The sequence below is a fragment of the Carcharhinus amblyrhynchos genome, chromosome 17, assembly GCF_965287045.1.
Source record: "Carcharhinus amblyrhynchos chromosome 17, sCarAmb.v2.hapA, whole genome shotgun sequence".
Taxonomy (NCBI): Eukaryota; Metazoa; Chordata; class Chondrichthyes; order Carcharhiniformes; family Carcharhinidae; genus Carcharhinus; species Carcharhinus amblyrhynchos.
The window spans coordinates 6,269,383-6,295,915 of record NC_137340.1 but is presented as its reverse complement, the minus strand read 5'-3'; the positions used below and the strand labels follow the sequence as shown (position 1 = coordinate 6,295,915).

Here is a 26,533-nt window from a genome sequence, read left to right as displayed (position 1 = left end):
CCATTCAAATTTCACCATCTGCCGAGGTGGGATTCGAATTGGGGTCTGCAGAGCATTACCCTGCGGCTCTGAGTTACTAATCCACTGACTCCTGTGGGTGCAAGAGCAGGAGATGGAGTTACGGGGAGGGGAGTCTGGCTGGTTTTTGTAATACTCCCTAAGGGGATTATATGGACCCATAGATCTGAAAATTGGCAGAATGTCCACTGCAGGATTTCAGAAAAGACACTGGTCACTGACCAGGATTCGGAATGTAAATCCCAGGCTGCTAACTAACTCCTTCGCTATGTTTGTGACAGATAACCGCCCGTCGACAGTGGAAGCAGATTTATGATGAGTTGGGTGGAAACCCGGGTAGTACCAGTGCAGCGACATGCACTCGGAGGCATTACGAGAGGTAAGGTTGGTGAAAAAGCAATGCAGTCACGGGCTGTTGTGCAGGAGTCTTTCTGAACTAATAACTGTAGCACCTTCTAGCACCAAATCGGAAAAGCACTCGGAATGTTAGCTTTATGTAGTAATCATTAAACTATCGGGGGAGAGCCCGTAATCGCTAATGAGAATTAACAGACTCTAGAAACCACCCAAATCTAACTCGGGAGAGACAATAGACTGATTTCTAAAACAGGCGGTGATTGTTGACGCTTAATAAGCAAAGCATTCATTCATCCCAGGCAGCAGACCCCCAGCGCTGGTTAATCCCGGGTTTCTGATCCCCGGCGCCGGTTAATCCCGGGCTTCTGATCCCCGGCGCCGGTTAATCCCGGGCTTCTGATCCCCGGCGCCGGTTAATCCCGGGCTTCTGATCCCCGGCGCCGGTTAATCCCGGTCTTCTGATCCCCGGCGCCGGTTAATCCCGGGCTTCTGATCCCCGGCGCCGGTTAATCCCGGGCTTCTGATCCCCGGTGCCGGTTAATCCCGGGCTTCTGATCCCCGGCGCCGGTTAATCCCGGGCTTCTGATCCCCGGCGCCGGTTAATCCCGGGCTTCTGATCCCCGGCGCCGGTTAATCCCGGTCTTCTGATCCCCGGCGCCGGTTAATCCCGGGCTTCTGATCCCCGGCGCCGGTTAATCCCGGGCTTCTGATCCCCGGCGCCGGTTAATCCCGGGCTTCTGATCCCCGGCGCCGGTTAATCCCGGTCTTCTGATCCCCGGCGCCGGTTAATCCCGGGCTTCTGATCCCCGGCGCCGGTTAATCCCGGGCTTCTGATCCCCGGCGCCGGTTAATCCCGGGCTTCTGATCCCCGGCGCCGGTTAATCCCGGGCTTCTGATCCCCGGCGCCGGTTAATCCCGGGCTTCTGATCCCCGGCGCCGGTTAATCCCGGGCTTCTGATCCCCGGCGCCGGTTAATCCCGGGCTTCTGATCCCCGGCGCCGGTTAATCCCGGGCTTCTGATCCGCGGTTCTTGTTAACCTGCAAGCCTGAACTGGAACGCTGGTTAATCCAGAATGCCGGTTAGTTTGGAATACTGTTTAATCCTGGGTGCCAGAATGCAAGTTTTCTGTGAGAGTTTTGCATGACTCCAGTCGTTCTGAAGGCTTTTTCAGTGTGTGATCCAGCCCTGGTGATTCCACAACAGCTAGGATTGTTGTGGGTGTTTTTTTTAAAATCTGGCAAGCTGTCAAACGCAGAAATGATCTGCTGGCGCTGGAAACTGATAGACGGGCTTGATTCAGAGATCTGTTTCTCCCCCACCCGTCAGGCAAGAAATGGCTTAATCTGAGAAAGCTGCTGATCGGAGCTTGTGTTTTAATCTGCTGCAGTCGGGCGCTGGGCTCTCGGGCTGGATTGCCTTTGGTTTCTCAATGTGCACTCTGCTTTATTTTGGGGAGGTTTATTTTACATCCAGTGCAGAATGAATTCATTTGATTTTCTTCTGCTGTGATGTGGTTTTGATGTTGGATGGAAGCTTTTAGTTTAAGCAAAGCAGGAATAATTTAATGCTGATGATTTCGTTAATATCCCTGAGGCTTTAACCAGTCCAAGCCCTGCCTATAGTTTGTTTTAATTCAAATCAGCTCCTATACGCGAGAAACAAACCTCTTACTCAGCCTTAATTTGCTCAGAAATGATCCATCATTGTCAGAATTTATTACAAATTACCACTCACTTGGCTAAAGTTCTGCGCCGCTCCAAATTTAATTAGTTGGATTACTGATGATTAACTGTAAATCAGCATTGATGAGACACTCTCTCTCTCTCTCTCTCTCTCTCTGCGCTCCTGTTAGAAGTGTGTTTAAAGTTAATTTTATTCAGCCCTGTAATTAGGTTGGTAAACATAGATCTGTTTATGAGTTAATTTAAAAGACACAAACGGTGTCTGCAAACTATTGGAGGGATCTGTAGTCGCCGAGCAAAGTATAGCAGCATTCAAAAAAGATCTTGATTTAGAACATTAAGCAACCCTTAGCGTATGAGGATTGAATTCTGTGGACTGTCTAAATTGCACTTGGGATAATTCTCTCCGCATGTCTGGAAGTTGGGAGATTTATTGGGCAGCTTGTGTTCGCCAATCTATCGTCTTGTGTAACAATACAGTAGATGGGTTTTCAATGGGATTCCCAGGCCACAAACACGTAGTAACGTATCAGAGAATTTAACCCGGTTTGTGTAGTAACACAGAGCCCCGAGAACAGGACTGGAAGGAGTGCTTCCCACGTACAGGACTCATTCTAATAAAACACGTGTGAACCTTCCCAGGCATTGATGGTGCGTCGCTGCCAGTTAGTAACACACAACCCAAAATTCTGAAAGTACGTCAAAGTTACAACGCAGGAAGGCGCCGTATGGATGACCGATCCCTAGTAAAAGCAGGCCGGGTAGCAATTGTAAAGTGGCTCGAATATTTCACACAGCAACTGAATTCAATCAGTTTAATTAGTCCTCGTGGAAAATAATGAATCTGTTACATCTCCCCACATCAATGAGTTGTTTCACTTGATTGAATCAAGCTTTAACTTATAACTTTCTTCTCCAAACTCCTGATTCTGGGGGAATGTCTGACAGTCGCCGTGTGTTTCTGCCTCTCTTTTACATTCCTGGGTCCACAATCTGAGGAGAAATGCAGCGTCGTAGAACATTACAGCGCAGTCCAGGCCCTTCGGCCCTCGATGTTGCGCTGACCAGTGGAACCAATCTAATGACCCTCTAACCTAAACTATTCCAATATTATCCATATGCCTATCCACTGATCATTTGAACGCCCTTAAAGTTGGCGAGTCCACAACTGCTGCAGGCAGGGCATTCCACGCCCTTACTACCCTCTGAGTAAAGAACCTACCTCTGACGTCCGTCCTATAATTACCACCCCTGAATTTAAAGCTATGTCCCCTCTGTGTTAGCCATCACAGGGGTGTCGGAGAGCCCCTGCCACGAGTGGTGTTTTCTTCCACCGAATACACAGCGCACAAAACAGACTGTGGGGGTGATGGCCCAGTGCTAATATCATTAGACTATTAATCCAGAAACTCAGCTAATGTTCTGGGGACCCGGGTTCGAACCCCATCACAGCAGATGGTGGAATTTGAATTCAATAAAAAAAAACCTGGAATTAAGATTCTACTGATGATCGTGAAACCATTGTCGGAAAAACCCATCTGAATGTCCTTTAGGGAAGGAAATCTGCCACCCTTACCTGATCTGGCCTACAGCGATGTGCTTGACTCTCAATTACCCTCCAAGGGCGGCTAGGGACGGGCAATAAATGCTGGCCAGTCAGCAGCACCCATGTCCCACAATGGAATAAAAAAAAACTCATCCCAAAAAGTCCATGAAAGCATTCCATAAGAAATAGGAGCAGGAGTGGGCCGTTCAGCCTGTGGCTGCCGTTCCCTTGAGGAAATTCCTCTTGGCCTTAAATAGACGGCACGGCCACAGTCCTCTGAGGATTCGAAAGACTCACCACCCTTTCAAAGACATTTCTCCAGCCCTGAGTAAACCATGCTGGACCACGTCCCTGAGATTTATGTTATATGTTTTGGGGAGAGGGGGGGAAACCACTTCAGGGTACAACTCATTAGCATGTTGAACGTGTTAACTCGTTAGCACGTTGAACTGCTTTAGTCTCTATCTTATTAAAATGAAATCTGCGTGAATAAACATTGCTTGATATGGCAAATCCTGAAATCTAACTTTTCCTCCTCCACGTTGCTGTGGAAAAAGCGGTCAAAGAAACCCTAACCGCGATAGATGGATTGTTACACTTTAAAAATGATGTGAGCTGGTGTCAGTGAGTTCAAATCCCACAGTGAGAAGTCACAAAACTGAGGTGGATTAACTTTTGATTTACACAACTGGATCTGTCAGCGTCGCAAAACTGCTGTGGTCATCTGATTTGTACCTAGTTTATCAATGTGCAGCTAATTCCTAATGTCCTTATGAGGTGGCCTAACAATGAGCTCATTAGTGCGGAGACCTGGTGGCACGCTGGGTGGCACTCCTGCGGCAGGATCAGATGTTCTGGGTTCGACTCCCACACCAGGACCTGTTAGCCGTGGAAGGAGTATTCAAAAAGGTTCAATAATCAGTTCAGAAATCCTTCACCACTTCCCCCACTTTTCCCAACGGGTCAAAGCAAACAGAATGGGTGTGATGATACCTTAACAACAGTAACCTGTTTGTAAAACAATTGCCCTGGCCTTCATGAGGGCAACTAGGGAAGGACAGTCATAGAATCAAAGAATCCTAGAAGGAGGCCATTTGGCCCGTTGAGTCTGCACCAATGATAATCCCCCCCAGGCCCTATATCTCCATAACCCCACATATTTACCCTGCTACTTCCCCAACACTAAGGGGCAATATAGCATGGCCAATCACCCTAACCTCACGCATCTTTGGAGTGTGGGAGGAAACAAGGAGGAAATCCACGCAAGACCAGAATTGGACCCAGGTCCCTGACCAAATCCAAACTTGCCCACGTCCTGAGAACTTGTGTGTTTTTAAACAGAGTTTGCGTCAGTCAGTTTAAAAAGATCTGGAATTGTCTACTGCAGAATATTAACTGGATGAGGAGCGGAATCTGTTAATGCAATTCCTGGTTTAAGTGGAAAGTTTCTGAATTGTTCCCCGCCGCCTGTTGTCTTTACTGAGGGAGTATTGATTTTAAATACTGGCATTTGGGAGTGGTTAGTTTGAAAACACATCTTCCTGGTGCTTGAACTTTCTCCCCTCTGATCCTTCCCTGGATGTTCACAGCAGAAAAAGCACCTTGTTTCCAGGGTGGAATCTTTAGGTGGGTCCTGACCGAGCTGCTTTTAGATAACGCGAAGGATTTCCTCCTGAAAAGCCATCCGACCAGATTGTCAAAGACACGTTATTGTTCTTGGAAAGGATCCCAGGGCTGACTCAAGCAGGGGAAGAAAGTGAGTTAAATGTTAGTGAGATGACGATGTTGTCACTGCGCCGTGTTAAATAATCTGGTGATCTGTTTTTCAAATGGCATCTTTAGAGCAAAACCGTGAGCATTCAGATTCACGACAAGTCATTGAGGAAATTTAAAAAAAAATCATCAGTGTTAATTCACCTCTGTGATGTAGATTCAGATATACACACAAATGGCCATTGGATAAGGTGAGGGTGGGGTTACTAATGCTTAAAGCCAGGACAAAACCATAAAAACGTGACACATCCTGTGCCCCTTCTTGGCTGCGCGCCACCCCCTCCACCCCCCTTGGCCGTGTGCCCCCCACCTTGGCCGTGCCCCCCCCCCCCCCCCCCCCCACCTTGGCTGTGTGCCGTGCCCCGAACCCCCCACCCCAAATTCTTGGCCACACACCCCTCTTGGCAATGCCCCCCTAGTGTCCAGTTTAAAAAGTCCAATGCCCTCTGATTGTCCTTGAAGCATAGATTTATAAGTCTGCACCTGATTTGGATTCTCAAATTTCGCGACAGTGATCAAACGTAGATGTTGCGATTATTACACGATCTCGATTTGCCGGTACATTTCTGGTGAGGTTAGTTTCTGAACCGGGTAATAGACTCGTTCCAAAGGCGGGCGAGGGAGAGCTTGGCTTTCAACGTGTTTCCTTTGCTGGAAGCTTCATTGTAATCGCTCCACAGTGCCTGCAGCCTGGCTTGAAATACTTCACCAACTGTGTATTTCCAAAGGGTTTTGTTTTGGTGGGGGGGAGGGGAGGCCTGTTTGTGGTGTTTTATTTCCCAGCATTTTGCGTTTTTGATGTTTCTTCCTTAGACGGTTGCAGGTTTTGATGGGTCTCTGAATTATAGGAGATGTGTCATTCTTTGTACTCCTGTGAAGGGGATGTGACTGTGTGTCGTCTTCAAACGGTAGTTTGTCCTGTCTCAAAGTTTAAAAACGCAAAACTTCCAGTCAGTTGAAAGTTTAAAAAGATGGTATTTTCAAACGTAAAGGGGCACAGTCTGGAGACAAGTGAATGATCCAATTAGTTCCGTGTCTTGGAAGAGTCAGCAGTGAACTCCATTTTGGGGTGAATGCAAACAAGTGCATATTGGGCGCTGAAAGACGGAGGTTGGAGTGAGTTTGGTTTTGGATTTGAGGCGGTGTAAGTTTGTGTCAATTATCTCCGTGCTCAGGGTGATCTGTGTGGGGGGGGTAGGTGTGGTATTGTTGCAAGGAAGATGGAGAAGCAAGTTGGTGCAATGATGACACAGCCTTGTCCAGCCCCAGTTTTAGCAGAGCCGGACTTACATTGGTGAGGATCACGGCTCGCGACTGGCCATAGTGTAGGTGGGGGGTGGTGACTGGGGCAGGCAGGTCTGACGGAGGATGCTGCCTCGCCGTGGACAAAAGTCAAAGCCTTTTGTAAGGTTGATAAAAGAATGGCAGGGTCTCACTCATTAAACACACCAGCTACTGAAGAACCCTCCAAAATGGAATGGGATCAGACATCCTCCAATCTGAGAGATTGCCTAAGAGAGAAGACATAGATGGTAGTTAAGAGCTCCATCTTTGATACATTGAGCTTTGTCTCCATGATAACAAGTCTGCCTCTGAGTGAGAAGTTTGTGCGCTAAAAAAGTAAAAGTAAAAGTTTATTCATTAGTCACAATTAGGCTTCCATTAACACTGCAGTGAAGTTACTGTGAAAATCCCCTGGTCGCCACACTCCAGCGCCTGTTCGGGTACACTGGGGGAGAATTTAGCACGGCCAATTCACCTAGCCAGCACATCTCTCAGACTGTGGGAGGAAACTGGAGCACCCTGAGGAAACCCACGCAGACACGGGGAGAACATGCAAACCCCGCACAGACAGTGACCTGAGACGGGGATTGAACTCGGGTTCCTGGCGCTGTCAGGCAGCAGTGCTAACCAGTATGCCAAGTTCACAACCCACCCTAGAAATGTGATCTGTGCTGGCACTAGCATGGTACTGAGCGGGTGCTGCACTGTTGGCGGTGCCATCTTTTGAATTTGACATTTAAGTCCCCCCGCCCCACCCCTTGCGGTGGGCATTACAGATCTGAGGGATTATTCAGGGAACAGCTGGAGTGTTCTCTCCCCGCTCCCTTGGGCAATATTTGCCAGTGTCACTCTGAAAGCTGCTTGTTTCTGCACTGTTTGTGGGATCCTGCTGTGCACAGATCGCTGCATTGCAACAGCATTCGTCGGCTTGTGACGTGCTGTGGATAAAGTCCCGAAAGGCGCTACCTCAATGGAAGTTCTGTACTCTTCCTCATTCTCTTTTCCGAATTAGTTATTTATAAATCTGCTGTGCTGGAAAGTACATTTATGGAGGGTTACCGAGTAACAGGGAAGAAGCTACTCATTGTCATCTGTTTTTTTTCGGCACGCTAGATAGAGGTTGGCAGAATGCCAGGCTACATGTAGTATTGTGTTTTGCTGATCTTTGATCCAGTGCAGTGCCAAACAGCTCAACAAAACCTCATTTCAATTGCTGACTTCAACAATTCCGGTATTTTGCAGTGTCCAAATCCCAGAATGATGAACATGAGTTGCTTCAATAAACAATTCCTCTGACTAATTTAAAACAGAGCGTGGCACTCCATCCAGCTCGGGCTCACATTACTGTAACCTTACCCCAACAAGGAGTCAGCTCAAAGTGCACCTCGGGAACATATCTCTGAATTTCCTCATCACCAAAGTCATAACAGCCAGAATCACAAATCAGACAGACTACACTCGACATTTTGAGGCTTTTTTTTTGCAAGCTGCAGTTACTGAAGGGAGACTTGGGCTGGGTTTTCACTGAGACGCCGGGATTTTTACCCACTCGCCTGGATGAGCGCAGCTCCAAAGGCGCTCAAATCTCGATACCATCCCAGGGCAAACCTGTCCGCTTGACCAACACCTCATCCACTACCATTCACCATCCATTCCCTCCACCACAGACACACCGTAGTGCCCGTGCGTACCATGTACAAGATGCACTGCAGCCACTCACTGAAGCTACTTCCACATCACCTTCCAAACTTGTGACTTCCACCATCCAGAAGGACAACAACAGCAGGTAACTGGGAACACCTCCCCCTCCCAGTCCCGCACTATCCTGACTTGGAAATACATCACCGTTCTTTCACTGAATTCCCTCCCTAACAGCACTGTGGGTGTACCTACACCACACAGACTGTAGCAGGTTCAAGAAGGCGGTTCACCACCACCTCCTCAAAGGTATTTTGGAATACTGCTGAGCTTACCCACGTCCACAGCCTGTGAGTAAATAACTATAAAACTTATTTTGGTGGCTTCTCAAGGATGGTGTTTTGATTTCCCCAAGCTCTCATTAAGAGGATAGTGGATGGATATTTGTGTAATCCAGTAGCTGCAATTTTTTGAATTTATTTCTGGGATATGAACATCGCTGACTGGGCCAGCATTTATTGCCCATCCCTAGTTGCCCTTGAGAAGGTGATGGTGAGCTGCCTTCTGGGAACACTGTGGTCAACGTGGTGTAGGTACACCCACAATGCCGTGGGTTGACCCACAATGCCTTTAGGGTGGAAATTCCAATCAAGGAACCCTACAGAAAGAGGCCCTTTGGCCCATCGAGTCTGCAGGGTAGTGTCATCTTCCACTTTCCCGCAGAGCAGTGGGAGGGCTGAGCAATAGAGTCATACAGTGCAGGAGGAGGCCATTCAGCCCACTGCATCTACACTGACCACAATCCCACCCAGGCCCTATGCCCATGCATTTATCCTAGCCTGACCTGACACTAAGGAGCAATTTAGCATAGCCATATCAATCTAACTCGCGCATCTTTGGACTGTGGGAGGAAACTGGAGGAAACCCATGCAGACACGGAGAGAACGTGTCAACTCCACACAGACAGTGACCCAAACCAGGAATCGAACCTGGTTCCCTGGCGCTGTGAGGCGAACCACTGTGCCGCCAGCGATGTTCACATTGTAGAGTCCCCCTCCTCTTGCCTCCATTGTTTATTTTAACTCAGTTCTTGCCCCAGAGACCGGTTCCGTGCCTGGCACGTCTCCCTTTAAGTGTCACTGCATTGCGATTGAAGATGAAGCATTCTGGATTCTTTAAATCCAATCTGTGCTGTACTTAATGATATTTTTATATTGCAATGGGCAGTTCACAGTATATCGGGGGAGTTGCTTTTTATTGCACCTAGCCTAATTAAAGTATTGTTTTTAAAATATGGGTCAAGTATCAGAATACATTATAGATGGAAGCTATTGTGTATTTCCATGAAGCGGGGTAGGCAGTCATTAGATATCATTTCTGTGGATTAATCTCTGCTCAATCTCACCCTAGTAACTATGCTGCTTTTGTATCGGCTCAATGTTTACAGGGTTCTACAGGATTTGAAAACGGAAGGTGTTATACACATCAGTTCCTCCACCCCCATTTCAGTAATTCTAGCTGACTATACACAACCTCCAATGCTGTTTCTTCTCCAACTAAAATATTTTTGAAATGCGTGCAGTTTTCATGTTTTTATCCAGCTTTATTCATTTGTCTCTTCTGAAAAGGTGCCTTTGGTTTGGCAGAAGCTTTCAAACAATGTGATCTGAATGTCATTCCACCCACTGGCAGTTTTGACACTGGGCAGGTTGCACTGAGCCAGTTGCCAATGAGTGCAGAGTGCTGACTGTCCCTAGTACATTTCTAATACTCCCAATCGAACGTTTTAAATTCTCCCTTGCAAGATTTTCCTTTTGAAATATTTAGCCCATTCAGCCGATCACATCTGCCCCAACTCTCTGATAGCATCTTACCCAGGCCCACCCCCCTGCCTATCCTTGTAATCCCATGCCTTTAACCCACTTATACCCCTAACCTACACATTGTGGGACAATTTAATATGGCCAATCTTCCTGACCTCCATATCTTGGGGCACTAAGGGACAATTAGCATGGCCTAACCTGCACACCTTTGGACTGTGGGAGGAAACCCATACAGATACGGGGAGAAAGTGCAAGCTTCACATAGTCATCCAAAGGCTGAAATTGAACCTAGATTCCTGGCGCTGTGTGGCAGCATTGCTAACCACTGTACCACTGTGCTGCTCTGTCAAGGTATTGTGTGTGGTTTTTACTTGTTGATGGCACATTTCTGGCAACACTGACATTTATTGCCCATCTGTAGTTGCCCTTTGTTGCAGTTTAAACAATTGCAGCATGACATCACTCAAAAGGAAGTGTGTCACACAATCCAGTTTTAATTTCACGTTTGCTTTCAGCAGAGCGCGTACACAGCTCTGCAGTTGTAATGCCTTCAGGTTTTATACTCATGCGCATCTGTTCGCGTGCCTATTCTCAATAAATGAATGTGGCACAGCCTGGCAGCAAGAGTTCAGTACGGGTAAGACATAGTGAACAGTCTTAGTCATGCTACAGAGCATGAGGTTAGCCGTTAACACTTTGGTCAAACAGCAACAAAATCAAAGTGTTGGGAACAGAAGTGTGCTGATCGTACATCGTAGACGGAGCTCTCCGATTAAAAAGCTGGTAAGCAGAAGGATCCATTATGGTGAGATTGCAGTGCTAGCTAATCTCGGGTGAATGGGACAGCTGATCGAGGGAACCAGCACAGGGAAAGGTGAGGGACCTGAGCATGGGCTCGATCGATAGCGAGTAAGGGAGAGTCCAACATCCTCGAGAAGGTGGCAGTGAGCTGCTTTCTTCAGCTATTGCAGCCCTCATGATGAAGGGGCTCTGCAAAATGTTGTATGAGATTATACAAAATCACACACTCAGCACTGCTGCTTCACAGCTCTAGGGACAGGGGTTCGATTCCCAGCTGGGGTCACTGTCTGTGTGGAGTCTGCACGTTCTCCCTGTGTCTGCGTGGGTTTCCTCCCACAGTGCAGAGATGTGCGGTTTAGGTGGATTGGCTGTGCTAAAATTGTCCCTTAATGTCGGGGGATTAGCAAGGTAAATATATGGGATTACAGCAATAGGGTCTGGGTGGGATTGTGGCCAGTGCAGGCTCAATGGGCTGAGTGGCCTCCTGCACTGTAGGAATTCTGTGATTAAGTTGACCGTATGCTTTCCAGTGAACAGTAGGTGATCGAAGCCCTCACTCATGATTTGAAAGCTACATAGATCCCAAAAGAATCTGTTAGAGGCTCTGTTAGAAATTTCATATTTTTCTTTCCACCAGCAGAAAGCCTGTTTCCTGTACTTTGTGGTGTTGTCCCGATCCTGGGAGTTGTGTCGGAAAGAATGTTTGAGGAACGACAGGCTTGTTCCTGGGGAAGGAGACGTGATTGGATTTTGCTGCGTGAGGGTCAGTTACCTCAGCAGTTCCGGGGTTGGGAGTGAGTTACTAGGCTGTAATTCGCTCGGTGGAATCCGATTACAGAGGAGAGCCAAGCTCAATCTGCTTACAGCATCATTTTCTGAAGCCAGTCTATCCTTTGCCTGGGACTGTGTTCCAAAGCTCCACTTCTGAACGGCACCCTGTTTGACTGGCCTTTCTCGGAGCGCTCATCATTCGCTTCATCATCATGTTTCTGTGATCCCTGAATTTAATCACAGCCGCTTTTAACCACCCCATGTACGTTTTAAAAGCGCAGTGTAGCACATGACAGAAAGATGGTGTTTCTGTTAATTGCAGGGCTAATAATGGGATTAGATGACAGAGAAAAGGAGAGCTGTACTGATGACAGACTATTTTTGTTAAACCGGTGATATCACAGATTCAGAGAATCCCTACAATGCAGAGGGAGGCCATTTGGTCTATCGAGCCTACCACCCAGACCCTGTAGTATTTACCCTGTTAATTCCCCCTGACACTCGGGGACAGTTTGGCATGGCCAATCCACCTCACACACACATCTTTGGACTGTGGGAGGAAATCGGAGCACCCGGAGGAAACCCACGCAGACACGGGGAGAACGAGCAGACACCGCACAGTCACCCAAGGCCGGAATTGAACCCTGGTCCCTGATGCTGTGGGGCTGAGTCAGGTGATAAGTTGGCATTCTGCTGGAGGCTGGAGAGACCAAAGTGCTTTTCTCTGTTGCCCGGAGGGAGGGGGTTCAGCTGAAAAGATATTTGCACCCGCAGCCCAAAATTAGTAAAGTTTATTTATTTATTAGTCACAAATAAGGTTTACATTAACACTGCAATGAAGTTGCTGTGAAATTCGCCACAGTCCGGCACCTGTTCAGGTCAACACACCGAACCAGCACGTCTTTCGGACTGTGGAAGGAAACCGGAGCAACTGGAGAAAACCCATGCAGACACGGGGAGGATCCACCTAAGCCGGGAATCAAACCTGGGACCCTGGCGCTGTGCCACTGTGCCGCCCAGGGCCCATAAATAGAAGATGGACACTAATAAATCCAGCCAGGAGTTTAGAAGAAGCTTTGCTTCCAATGGTTTGAGTTTGGAACTCTTAGTGCTACAAGGAGCAGTTGAGTATCGATGCATTATTTAAGATGGGGAGATGCGGGGGTGGCTGGATAAACGTATGGGAGAAAGGAATGGGAGGACGTGTTGCTGAAGAAAGGTGAGAGGAGGCTAGTTTGCAGCTTGGGTCCACAGGCCTGTCTGTGCGTTGTAGAGTTTGACATAAAATCTAATCCCATTTTGTCCATTCTGCGCAACACCGCCCGTACCATTGCTAACTGGATTATGCCGCTTTGCGTCATTTTACTCTTTTTTTCCCCCTTAAATAATTGTTTCCCCATGTCCTGTAACAGAAAGCGAGGCCGTTGATTTTTTTTTCATCTGAAGAAAAGGATTGTGAAAACAATGATGGCTTGCTAAGAGCAACAGCCAAATCAATTTCAATCAATCCCTGTCTTTTTAGGAGCTGGGTTCTCTTTTTTTTTTGTCCAGGGCTTGAATTGATTGATTTCACAGCGAAGAATGATTTATTTCTATTCAATTTTATAGCTGTCGTAATATGTACTGAAACTGTTACTGTTTCTATTCATGGAATGTCAATGTGAAAAGAGAATTATAGTTCCATGTGACAAGGACACAGCAACAGCTGTGTAATAAGTTCAGGCAGCAACTAAATAACAGTTGCCAGGCCCGGCAGAACAGTAATTTTTAAGCAGCAAACGCAGAGCCCTGTTCCTGATATCCAACAGGAGGTTTAAAAAACAAAATAATGATATGATGTGTACTGTCAGCATTCTTAGTGTAATGGCTGGTACAGCGAAAGTTTACGACTGGAGAATTTAATGAGTGTTTGTGCTATTTCTTGGAGCAGTATATCATGTTTGTTCAGCTGCTGTCACAGTCAGCTCAACAACCGGAAAAATTGATGTTTTGTTTATTCCCTGACCACTCCCACCACCCCCCCTCCCCCCATTCCAAATTCCAACGCCACTCCGTGTATTCTTAAAATAAAACATCGTGCCTACACCAAGCAAGTATCAACCGTTGAAATTGACCCAGGCTCGGTGTGTTTACACCTCGAGATGGACGCTGCCTCTCGACTCCGTGCGGTTGGAATAAAAGACCATGGCAACACAAAGCCCTAGACCAGAGACACATGCATAAAACGAGCATAGGCCCTTTTTTAGAATCGGGTTGAGCTGTTGTTTCCATTGTAACCTTGCCAGTAAGTGTTTAGACTGTTTCCTCTTGTTCTGAGATAAAATGTTTAGCAGAAGGAAAAATAAATTATGTTCACATTCACTTCAAAATCTAAACAAAAACTTATCTCCCCGAAGCTGGGACGTTGGATATGTCTCAAGTTATAGGCTGGAATGTCCTTTGAACCTCGATTTCTCCCCTCTCTCCCCCACCCAGAACAGTACAGATATTGTTTACATTGTAGATGATATTTAAATTATATAGACATTATTTAAACAGCATTGACATTATAGACATTATTTAAACAGTATAAGCATATATTTAAACAGACATTATTTAAACAGTATAGACATTATAGCCTTTATTTAAACAGTATATGCATATATTTAAACAGACATTATTTAAACAGTATAGACATTATTTAAACCGTATAAACATTATTTAAACAGTACAGACATTATTTAAACAGTACAGACATTATTTAAACATTATAGACATTATTTAAACAGTACAGACAATATTTAAACAGTATAGACATTATAGGCTTTATTTAAACAGTATAGACATTATTTAAACAGTACAGACAATATTTAAACAGTATAGACATTGTTTAAACAGTATATGCATATATTTAAACAGACATTATTTAAACAGTATAGACATTATAGCCTTTATTTAAACAGTATATGCATATATTTAAACAGACATTATTTAAACAGTGTAAGCTTTATTTACACAGTATAGGCTTTATTTAAACAGTATATGCATATATTTAAACAGTATAGATATTACTTAAACAGTATAAGCCTTATTTAAGCAGTATAGGCTTTATTTAAACAGACATTATTTAAACAGTATAGGCTTTATTTAAACAGTATAAGCTTTATTTACACAGTATAGACATTACTTAAACAGTATAAGCTTTATTTAAGCAGTATAGGCTTTATTTAAACAGACATTATTTAAAGTGTATGCATTTATTTAAACAGTATGGACGTTATTTTCCAGAGAGAAACTGCCTTAGAGGTTGACTGGATTTATTAGTGCTGATATTTGGAGGAAATGAGCCATCCTTACCAATTCTAAGTATAGGGAGAGGGAGTTTATGAAATGGTCCATTTGCGTTGCTTTTTGACTAGATTCTGAGCTCTGTGCAGAAGAAATAGTGAGGATTAATTGTACATGGAAGTATGTACATTTAAAAGCCAGTGGTTCAGGGATGTTTTTTTTAAAAAAGCTTTAGTTAAATCCCAAGATCATTCAGCTGCTTGTACTTTCACCTGCTTTCTCTTGCTGGTGAATTTTATGATCCGATCTGTCTCGGGAACAGCAGCTGATTATCAAATATCAGAAACAAAAGCAGTATCTTAGAACCAGCAGATCTCGTGTTTTGATTCTGATTTTTTTTTTAACCTTAGTCATGACTCTACAGATACAAGGAACATTTAATTCTAGAGTTCCTGGCGTAAAGTCTCCAGCCCAGCTGTGTTCAATGTATTTTTACCCTTGTCTCGCTGCCAGTTTCTGAGCTCTGTGAAAAATAAAATAAAATTAAATGTTTCATGTCCCAGCTGAGCTGTTTGAGAGATTTAAAAGGGAAGTTTGAACCACGGGCACCCAATATTCTAACCAACGTGAAATAGCTGCCTTTCATTTTGAAGATGGCCCTGTATTTCAAAGGGAGAAGTGAGAGAGAGAGAGAGATGTTGAGAAATCTCCATAGATGGGAAAGAATGTGGAGTCACGCAGCTTGTCCAGTACGATCTCGCTGAATTTAACATTTCTAGTCCAGACTCCGCTCAGAGCAAGAATGTTCACACGATACAAGAATTTTTATGAAATGACCTCAAATTGACTAAATCGCAGGGGGTGGGGGGAGCTAGATCATCATTGTATATGAAAGATTGGGAATTGTGTGGTACAAAGGAGATAGAGAGAATCATTATCCGTGTTGTCAGCACAATCATGGTAAAAGTATCTTCCCGGCAGGAAACAGGTGAACAGTTTGCTCAGATCCAGTTTACAGTCTGTCTCCCAGATTGATTTCTGAGCTTTGATTGGCAGAGTTGTTCTAAGTTCTGCACTCATCCCCCCCCCCCCCCCCCCAGCACCCTTCCTCACCGTTTGTCTATCCATCCCTCCTCATTAGTCACTAGATTTTCCAAGTGTGTGAGGTAGCGTGGGTACAGGATGGAGAGGGAGCGAGAAATATTTTCCTCTCTTTGTTTTGTTTCTCTTCTTCCATCTCACATTGAGTGGAAGCTAATGTGAGCCAAATGATTATCCAATGCTATAATGTGTTATTCATTATGTAAATGTTACTATAACATTACTGCAAGGACCAAGAATTTAGCCAATGCTCATTATTTTGGTATCAGTGTGTGTTTCCAGCATACAGAGAGAACTGTTTTTTTTCCAGTTTTAACAGCTGTAACATATTTTAGCATTCCTTGTAATGGCATCTAATGATAAATATACCCTGTGGTCTTGAACTAAAGCACTGTTGCTGGCAAGTTGCCATTTTATTGGCAGTAAGAGCTTGTTCATGCCCCCTTTCTATGTAGGGAATGTCGATGATGATGATATCTGTGCTTTGAAAATAAAATATTTGCAGAATGCGATCGTTAGCTCTCACAGGCTCGTGGGATCAGTACTTAGCGGGGACGCGGTGCTGTTTTAATGTTTTATTTCATTGCTAGGCCAAACACTGCTTAATGTCAGAATAGATTTCTGACTGCATAGTTGGGACGCGAGCTAATATTTATAATTGCTGCAGTCAAACCTTAATCCCTGTTAAGACCCATTAATGATCACAATCCTGGGATAGTAAGCAGAAATTCTGCCCCCCCCCCCCACCCCCACTCCAGTTTCTCGACTGAGAAAGACCAAAAAAAAGTCTGTTCTTGTGGTCTCAACTGTTGATTCCCGCCATCACTCTGCCTGCCACTGACCAAAGGGAGAGAAAAAAAACCACAGAAAATGCAAAGTATTTTCCAGGGCCTGTGTGCTCGGTGCAGTCTGCTGCATTTGTCTGACAGACACAGCATCTTCTCCTCACCCGCGCCAACCTTGGCATTCCTTTTGTAAGGGTGTGGGAGGGGTGGGCAGGAGGGTGGGTGTGTGTGTGTTATAGTAACGGTGGGCTGGCTGGTGTCCGCTCGCCAAGCTTCTCTCTCTCTCTCTCTCTCTCTCACTGCGTGTCTTTCACAACTTGTTGCAGGCTGATCCTGCCCTACGAAAGGTACATTAAAGGCGAGGAAGACAAGCCGCTACCCCCCGTCAAGCCCCGGAAGCAGGAGGGCAGCCCTCAGGAGAGTGAGAGCAAGATGAGGGCAGCTGGAGCCAAGCGGAAGGCTGAGCAGAACAGAAAAGTGAAGAGGGAAAGAGACGCCAACCAGAAAGTGAAAGAGCTCTCGGAGGTTAGTGCTGTTCTCCTGCAGTCTGCTCCCTGGGGTTTACGTTTGTTAATAAGCGTAAGGTACCTTCCACCAGAAAGACAAGTGCTTCTTCTCGCTGAGCTTTTCCACACGGGGGGGTGGTGGGGGGGGGCAGTTAAAGGAAGCTTCCCGTTCATTTAATTTCTGCAGGGTGTGAGCAAACTGCACTTTCTAAAACACAACTAAACGACCAACTACCTCACGTCAGCATTTTCAAAAACATTTCCTCATGTCAAGTGCTGAACAAGAGTTTTAGTTTGATCATAGGAGCATTCAGCAGTGTAATCGCAGTGTGACATTTAGCTCTACTTCCTGTATTTATTTTTAGAATAATTATCAAGAAAGGTTTTGAGTTGTATTTCGATGTACGTCATTGTCGTGTGGCTACTGTATAATATTTCCATGTAACATGGGATGTGGTGTAGCATGTGGCACAATCCATTTTGTTGGCGTGTGGCGAGGCGCACGCTGGTGGCCTGTGGCTCTTGGCCCGCGGTGAGGTGCGCGCTAGTGGCCCGTGGCGAGGTGCACGTCGTTGGCGAGTGTGGCGAGGCGCGCATCGTTGGCGAGTGTGGCGAGGCGCGCGCTGGTGCATTGTTGTGCAGTTAAACATGGCCAGTTGTGCGGTTGGGTTTGTACCAGTTTGGTGTTTACCGTCACTGGCCAGGTGCACCGATTTGCTTTGTGCTTGGTTTAGTGTGTGTCTGGGCTCCTGATTCAGTGTGCCATTGCTGTGTATCCTGGTAGTGTGAGGTTGCAGGAATACTAACACAGCATTGTAACATTACCAGCAGTGCCAATGCCATGCTTGTTTCCTCGTTGTGGGTTGGAGGCCTGGACTGTTATGTAAGAGGATTGGTATCGGAATTAGCGTTGATGATCCACTCTCTCTTCACCCTGAGGGAGGTGAGACTGCTGTGCGCATTGCAGTTATCCCTGCCTGCTACTTCCTCTGATGGTGATAATGTTCTGTAACCGCAAAGAGAGATTGGGAGGGTGGAGTCCCATATTCCTGACTGGGAAAACTGCATTTATAACTTGTGTAAGATAGGGCAAATGAAATGTCTCTGAGCAATGGGATGCTCCCACTAGTGGCTCGGCTGAGGGCTGGCACCTCCACATCTTTGGACTTGGAACAGGAGCAGGCCATTCAGCCCTTCAAATCTGCTCCATCATCCAATAAGATGATGGCTGATCTGGTTGTGGTCTCTGCTTTTTCCTGCAGAACTCTCCCCTCTCCACAACCGTTGGCCTCAGAAACTTGTTTCACTCAGCTTGGAATAAATTCAATGAGCCACAGCCTCCGCGCGCTCTGGGAAAGAGAAGTCCAGATACTCGGAATCTAGGCCTCTGAATTGTAAATGTGAACCATCTTGTGTTTAGTCAAAGAGTTGTCCCCTTCACTCTTTCACTGCCCCTCCTGGCACACAGACATCCAAACCCCTTTCCAGGCTCCTTCCCCCCCACCCCTGGCATTCTACTGCTGAGGAACTCAGGTGTACCTCCGTCTTTGGATTTCAGAGATGGGATCTTTCCTCCTCCAGTTAGGTAGCCGAGGAACGTTCTGGAACACGGTAGCTCAATGTGCAGTGAAAGGTGTTGCCATCACTACCAGAGAACACGGACAATTTGGTATTTGTGGAGCTGCGAATGGAGTGCTGACCTCATTCACTAACTGACAGTTATTCAGTTACTGGGGAGGGGTTCGCAGGGGTTGTTTGGAGACTGTGTTCTGGGATGGGGAGCCCTTGAGTGGACTGGCTTTGTTGGAATTTATGTTCAGGGCTCTGGACTGCACTGCCCCGCAGGTCAATGCTCACAGTGACTTTGGCCATTGATTGGGAGGCCCGAACCCATTGTTTTAAGGTCCTCTGGTCAGGCTGCTGAAGCCCTGGCACGGCTGGGGCAAGGCTAGCACCACAAACTCTGCAATAAACCCCAGTCTTTCAACTGAGGTCCTACAATTGGAGCAAGTTGTCCCAACTCAGCCAACTCAATTCCCACATTGAAGCAGCCTTTGTTTCATAGAATTGAATCCCTACAGTGCAGGAGGAGGCCATTCGGCCCGTCAAGCCTGCATCGACAACAATCCCACACCTCGTAATGCCAAGTATTTACTCTGCTAATCCCCCTGACACTAAGGGACAATTTAGCATAGCCAATCCATCTAACCAGCACATGTCTGGAGTGTGGGAGGAAACCAGAGCATCTGAGGAAACCCACGCAGACACGGGGAGAATGCCACATTGACACTCACCCAAGCTGGCCATCGAACCTGGGTCCCTGGTGCTGTGAGGCAACAGGGCTAACTATCATGCCATGCCACTGCGAATATGTTTATATAAGAACATAAGAAATAGGAGCAGGAGAAGGCCATCTAGCCCTTCGAGCCTGCCCCGCCATTCAATAAGATCATGGCTGATCTGAAGTGGATCAGTTCCACTTTCCCGCTTTCTCCCCATAACCCTTAATTCCCTTGTCTATCAGAAACCTATCTACCCTTGACTTAAATATATTCAGCGAGGTAGCCTCCGCCACTTCAACGGGTAGAGAATTCCAGAGATTCACCACCCTTTGAGTGAAGAAGTTCTTCCTCAACTCTGTTCTAAAGTGCCCCCCCCCCGCCCAGTTATTTTGAGACTGTGCCCTCTAGTTCTGTTTTCCTTTCTAAGCAGGAAGAATCTCTCTACCTCTCCCCTATCCAGTCCCTTCATTATCTTATATGTCTCTATAAGATCCCCAATAATACAATATAATCAAGTTTGGATTCAGGTATTGGAAAGATCTGTAACGACCCCGGCCCATCCCACACCTATTTTTCAAGGGCAGACATTATTCTACCCATGCCAACCTGCTGGTAACGCTCCTTACCAAGCTTTAGGAAGGTGCCACTGATAGACTGTGTTGGCAAACCCCCACTCACTCTCTCCCTGGGCGAGCTGCTAGGAGTTGGATGCCAATGTTTCATCTTTCCGCTCCACATTGGTAAAATAAAATTGGACAAATGTTTTTAAGAAGCACAGCAACACTACAGTGGCTGCTCATGTGACCTAAACTGCCCCATCGATGATAGGGCAATTGGGATCCAACCATCCCGATTTTTTTTTTCAAAAGTATACTTTATTCATAAAAATCTCAAACCATTGCGAATCTACGTGTTTGAATTGCAAACAGTGCAGGATTAAAACTTTTTACAGTTCTATACAAATTACAGCCATAACGTTTCAAAACTTAAAACTATATACACGCCTCAAAAATTACTGTGTGCCGTTATTGCTCAGATTGGCACACAGTTACGCAGGTCGGGGCATCCCGATTTGGGTGGCTGGAAGGCATCAGTACCAGTTTAGCTACAAATGCCCACCATGTGAAAATGGCAAGACCCAATCTTGGAATCACCTAACATTTGCAGGTGCTTTGTTCCAGTGTTCGAAAGATGGAGATTAGTTCACAGCAGGAAACAAAATAGGACCGCAGCAATGCAAACAAAATCCTTTGTTATGCTACTTAGCACACAGAATGGTTCGGTCAATGTACAATACTGAGATTTAGCATGCCCAGCTTTGTGCGCGTACGTCGCTGACCAGCCTGGACTTCCTCACGTTAAACATTAGCTCCTGTTTAAACAGAGTTGAACGTTGTATCACTTTCAGTTAATTCATATCAGATCTGTGGAGGGTTGTTTTCCACTCAGAGACAGAGGTGACTGTTTAACATTGTGGAATATGCTCGTGCAGTTTGCTCATCTGTCTGGTATTTTTCATGCAATTCCATAGGCCCCAGAGAGATGGGATAATGTTCATTCGAAGAGCAGAGTAATCACAACTTGACCCCCTCCTCCCCCCCCCCCCAACCCCCCCCCCCCCCCCCCCCCCCCACCCCCATGCCATTTAAACTTGGCAGGAAAAGACCAGACCTAAAACCTGTGCAAGGTTGAAAGCTGTAATAATATTTGTAACATTACCAATGGCTTTTACTTTTCCCTACTTACAAAATAAAGTGCTTTAAATACATTAGGTTTCCTGCTTTCTGGAGGAATAGAAGTCCTCATTCCTTGCATGGGATTCCCACCTGTGATGTCGCCCAATTTTAATAAGAGCAAATAACAAAAAACAGCAGAAAATGCTGGGGATACTCAGCAGGCTGGGCAGCGTGCGTGCAGAACGAAACAAGAAGAAATGTCTCTTTCTTCAGAACATAAGATCCTCCTTCTGAAATGTTAACCCTTGGGGAGTGAGGGCTGAACCCTACAGTGCAGAAAGAGGCCCTTCGGCCCATCGAGTCTGCTCCGAACACAATTCCACCCAGGCCCTATCCCCATATCCCTACATGTTATACCCCCTAATCCCTCGAACCTACGCATCCCTGCACGCTAAGGGGCAATTTCTTAGCACAGCCAATCAACCCAACCCCACACATCTTTGGACTGTGGGAGGAAACCGGAGGAAACCCAAGCAGACATGAGGAGAATGTGCAAACTCCACACAGACAGTGACCTGAGCCACCTTCTTCCCCCTGTCCCTTCCCAACCAAGAAACTGTCATAACAGTGGGAGTGCCAGAGTGATCCGTATCAGTCTGCTAGGCATGGTGGGAACCACTCTCATCCCACACTTATTCCATTTGGGGAGGGTGGTGAGTTTTGCACCATTTCTGGCAATAGAGCTGCCATTGAGTAAAATTATCTGCATGTCCCCTGACCACATAATGTCAAACCAAAGTTTGTGTATTTGTTGTAGCATCTAAAATGACAGGTAGACTTGGGCCGTTGTCGTCGAGGAAACATGCAGGTGTTTGCGGCTGGCACAAGTGTTGGGCACATTTGAGGGCCATGCGGTGTGATTGGCTGCAAAGGAAGGATGGCCTGATTTCTGGGTGCACTCAGAGGCCACACCAACACCCCCCCATCCCACCATGGACATCGGGATCCCGCACCCCCCCAACCACTTCATCGGGGCGGCATATCTCCCCCAGCCCCTTCCCCCACACAGATTGGGACATTGGGGCCCTCTCAACAGGTCTCCCATCATGACCCATCTCCCATCATGAGTTAATGGGGGGAGTCTGTGGGAAGGAAAAGGGACACCTGGTATGTGGCACGTTTCCAAAAGTGTGTTGGCAAGGGTTCAGGGTAAACACATTCCTCTTACAGTGAAGGGCAAAGCTGGCCAAAGTTGGGAACCCTGGATGGCTCGAGATATTGAGGTCCTGGTCAAGAAGAAGAAAGAGGCATATGACATGCATAGGCAGCTGGGAATGTCTTGAAGAGTATAGGGGGTGTAGGAGTAGAGTTAAGAGAGAAATCAGGAGGGCAGAAAGGGGACATGAGATTGTTTTGGCAGATAAGGCAAAGGAGAATCCAAAGAGCTTCTACAATTACATAAAGGGCAAAGGAGTAACAATGGAGGGAGTAGGACCTCTTAAGGATCAACAAGGTAATCTAGAAGAGAGGGGCGAGATCCGAAATGAATATTTCTCATCAGTATTTACTGTTGAGAAAAGAACTTGGGGAATTAGATACTGATATAAATCTCATGGAATCCAGGGTGAGCTATCTAAATGGATACAAAGTTGGCTTCTTGACAGAAGCCAGAGGGTAGTTGTAAAGAGTTGTTTTTCAAACTGGAGGCCTGTGACCAGTGGTGTGCCTCAGGAATCAGTGCTGGGCTCACTGTTATTTGTCATTTATTCTCATCCAAATCATTAATATATAGGGGGCACGGTTAGTAAGTTGCAGATGACACCAAGATTGGTGGCATGATGGACAGTGAAGAAAGTGATCTCCAATTGCAACGGGATCTTGATCAATTGGGCCAGTGGGCTGACGAATGGCAGATGGAGTTTAATTTAGACAAATGTGAGGTGATGCATTTTGGTAGATTGAACCAGGGCAGGACTTACTCAGTTAATGGTAGGGGGTTGGGGAACGTTATAGAACAAAGAGATCAAGGGGTACATGTTCATAGCTCCTTGAAAGTGGAGTCATAGGTGGACAGAGTGATGAAGAAGGCATCCGGCATGCTTGGTTTCATCGGTCAGAACATCGAATACAGGAGTTGGGACGTCTTGTTGAAGCTGTACAAAAATATTGGTAAGGCCACACTTGGAATACTGTGTGCAATTCTAGTCACCCTATTAAAGAAAGGATATTATTAAACTAGAAAGAGTGCAGAAAAGATTTAATAGGGTGCTACCAGGACTTGATGGATTGAGTCATAAGGAGAGGCTGAATAGACTGGGACATTTTTTTCTGGAGCACAGGAGGCTGAGGGGTGATCTTATCAAGGTCTATAAAACAATGAGGGGCATAGATCAGCTAGATAGTCAATATCTTTTCCCAAAGATAGGGGAGTCTAAAACTAGAGGGCACAGGTTTAAGGTGAGAGGGGAGAGATACGAAAGTGTCCAGATGAACAATTTTTTCACACAGAGGGTGGTGAGTGTCTGGAACAAGCTGCCAGAGGCAGAGGTACAATTTCATCTTTTAAAAATCTTTTAGATAGTTACCTGGGTGTAGAGGATATGGGCCAAATGCGGGCAATTGGGATTAGCTTAGGGGTTTAAAAAAAAAATAAGGGCAGCATGGACAAGTTGGGCTGAAGGGCCTGTTTCCATGCTGTGAACATCTATGGCTCTATGACCCCTGACATTTTCCCGTCCATGCTCCCCCCTGCCGCCCCACCACACATGCTCACCAGAGAGATGGATGGAATGGAGTTCTGTCCAAATGCCTCCTCACTGCCCCTGCTCATTCTGTAACATCCTCCGTCCCTGTGAGAACTCTGTCTTCCAACAGTGCTGGTTTCTTGAGCAGTCCTGATTTCCTTCACCCTCCTGTGGGTTGGCCGTCAGCCCCCTTGGGGCCCTACACTTCCCTCCCTCTCTCCTCCCTTGACACCTCTTCGGCTAAGTCCTGTCTCAATATCCCCTTTTCCAGCTTAATGTGGGATTTTGTCCGTATACCTTCCTGAGACATCCCCGGGGTCTGTACAATTGCGCGCTGTCATCATCAGGGCTGGAGCATGAGAGCTTCTTGGGCAGCGAGCGAGGGGCGGTGAGGGGTTAATGGGAAAGCACAGCTTCATAGCTGGATGATAATCTGATCCAAGGGAGGTGAAAAAAAACAAGCTGTACACAAATCGAAGTTGTAGAAGAAAAAAAAAATCCAGAGGGTAAAATGAAGTTCAAATGTGTGTCAACAAACTATTAAACGTGTTTCTGGCTGAGCAGATTTATTGCAAAGAGGGCTGCCTTAACACGGTGCTTATCTTGACGGTTCCTCAGACAGTGCTGCTATTTAGAACACACAAAGGTGCATTGCAGCAGGGTGACAAGGAGCTGCAAAAGGCCTGTCAGTCAGCACTGGTACAGGTAGCACTGTGAGCTGGCCCCAGGAGTCAGAGCGCATTATCCTAACATAATGCTATAAATAGGGCAAATTAGACTTGCGAGTCACATTGCCGCAAATTAGAATCACAATCTACACAGTGACAGCATTGTGGCTAGTGCTGTGTACTTACACAGCCACACAGCTATCACTAATAATTCCACAGATCGAGCGCTGTGAGATATTAAACCAAACCTCATGTTAAAAAAAAAATATTTTGGAGCCGTTGTGTAATAAAACAGCCCCTCGAACCATGCATTTGTATCTTTGTAATAGTTCAGAGATCAGGTTTTTAAAGTTCAGGCCCAGGTTTGTGACACAGAGTGAGAATGGTTTGTTTATTTTGTTTCTTTGGTTATTCAGAAACTGGGATTTATCGGCTGCTTACCGCTGTAACTGGCATACATTCTGGCGTACGTACAATTCCCTAAATTTCCGCCCCCTTTATTGTGGAGTTCCACTGGAGGTGGACGGGAGCGTCAACGAGGGACTCGAGTGGGGCACTCACTGAGTGTGTTAAAATGGGCGGCACGGGCTTGTAGGGCCAAAGGGCCTGTTTCCTGTGCTGTGCTGTTCTTTGTTTGTTGTAATGAGCCACAGCGTGAACACTCCTTGCCTGCCGTAAGTGTCTCTGTACCAGCTAATCGGCTGGTTGGTCTAGTTTAAGTTTAAAGTTTATTTATTAGTGTCACAAGTAGGCATAAGTTAACACTGCAATGACGTCACTGTGAGAATCCCTGAGTCGCTGCACTCCAGAGCCTGTTTGGGTTACACAGAGGGAGAATTTAGCACCTAACCAGCACACCTTTCGAGCTGTGGGAGGAAAGCGGAGCACCCGGAGGAAACCCACGCAGACATGGGGAGAATGTGCAGACTCCACACAGACAGTAACTCCAGGCTGGAATTGTCCCTGTAATGGGTCTAATGGGACACCATCTCAGGAGGCTGTGGAGTGGGATTTAAATCCTAGCAATGGGAACACTGCCCTGATCACTGGGGGGTTAGTTGGCAGTAATGGGGGACGGGTTTTAATTACATGTTAAAGAGTTCGGCACGGTTAAAGTAGAACCTTTGGAGGCTGAGTTGCTAATGAGCACCTCACCCAGGGCATCGTCTGGAGCACAGTGAGACCACGCTGGCTATTGTGAGCTTTCCACCTCGGAAATTTGTATCTGTTGTCACCATCACCAACTGCTGCTGTGGTTTCACTGTCACCTGATCATATCAGGAAAGGATTTTATAAGAAAGGAAAATGTGCGGTTTGGTCATATGGCTGAAAGAAACAGCTTCATGAACCAAAAATAGCAGCGACTTTTACCTGGACCCTCACCATCAAGACCGAGTTACTGTAACAGGATGTTCAGTATCAGGAGAGGGGATTTTTCAACCCTCAGTTTGTAAATATGTTAATCTAAGTCCAGATGTAGAGATGCCGGTGTTGGACTGGGGTAAACACAGTAAAAAGTCTCACAACACCAGGTTAAAGTCCAACAGGTTTATTTGATAGTAAACCCACAAGCTTTTGGAAACACTGTTCCTTCGTCAAGTGAGTGGAAGATTCTGATCAGAGAAGGTTATATAGAGGCACACACAGTTTACAGAATATTGTACACAATAAACTGTGACTTTATAAGCCCTTCTCTGATCAGAATCTTCCACACACCTGACAAAGGAACAGCGTTTCCGAAAGCTTGTGGGTTTACTATCAAATAAACTGGTTGGACTTTAACCTGGTGTTGTGAGACTTCTTACTGAAT

The 26,533-nt window shown here is 46.2% G+C and overlaps 1 protein-coding gene across 3 annotated transcripts in view; it reads left to right on the top strand.

The window, feature by feature from the left end:
* arid5b (AT-rich interaction domain 5B) overlaps positions 1-26,533 on the top strand; it is a 154,172-nt gene that overhangs the window by 117,980 nt on the left and 9,659 nt on the right. For all 3 annotated transcript variants that reach the window (XM_080205419.1, XM_080205420.1, XM_080205421.1), the window contains 2 exons: positions 300-397; positions 17,174-17,372. In XM_080205419.1, the coding sequence (XP_080061545.1) occupies positions 300-397; positions 17,174-17,372 (297 nt within the window). The remainder of the gene's footprint in view (positions 1-299; positions 398-17,173; positions 17,373-26,533) is intronic.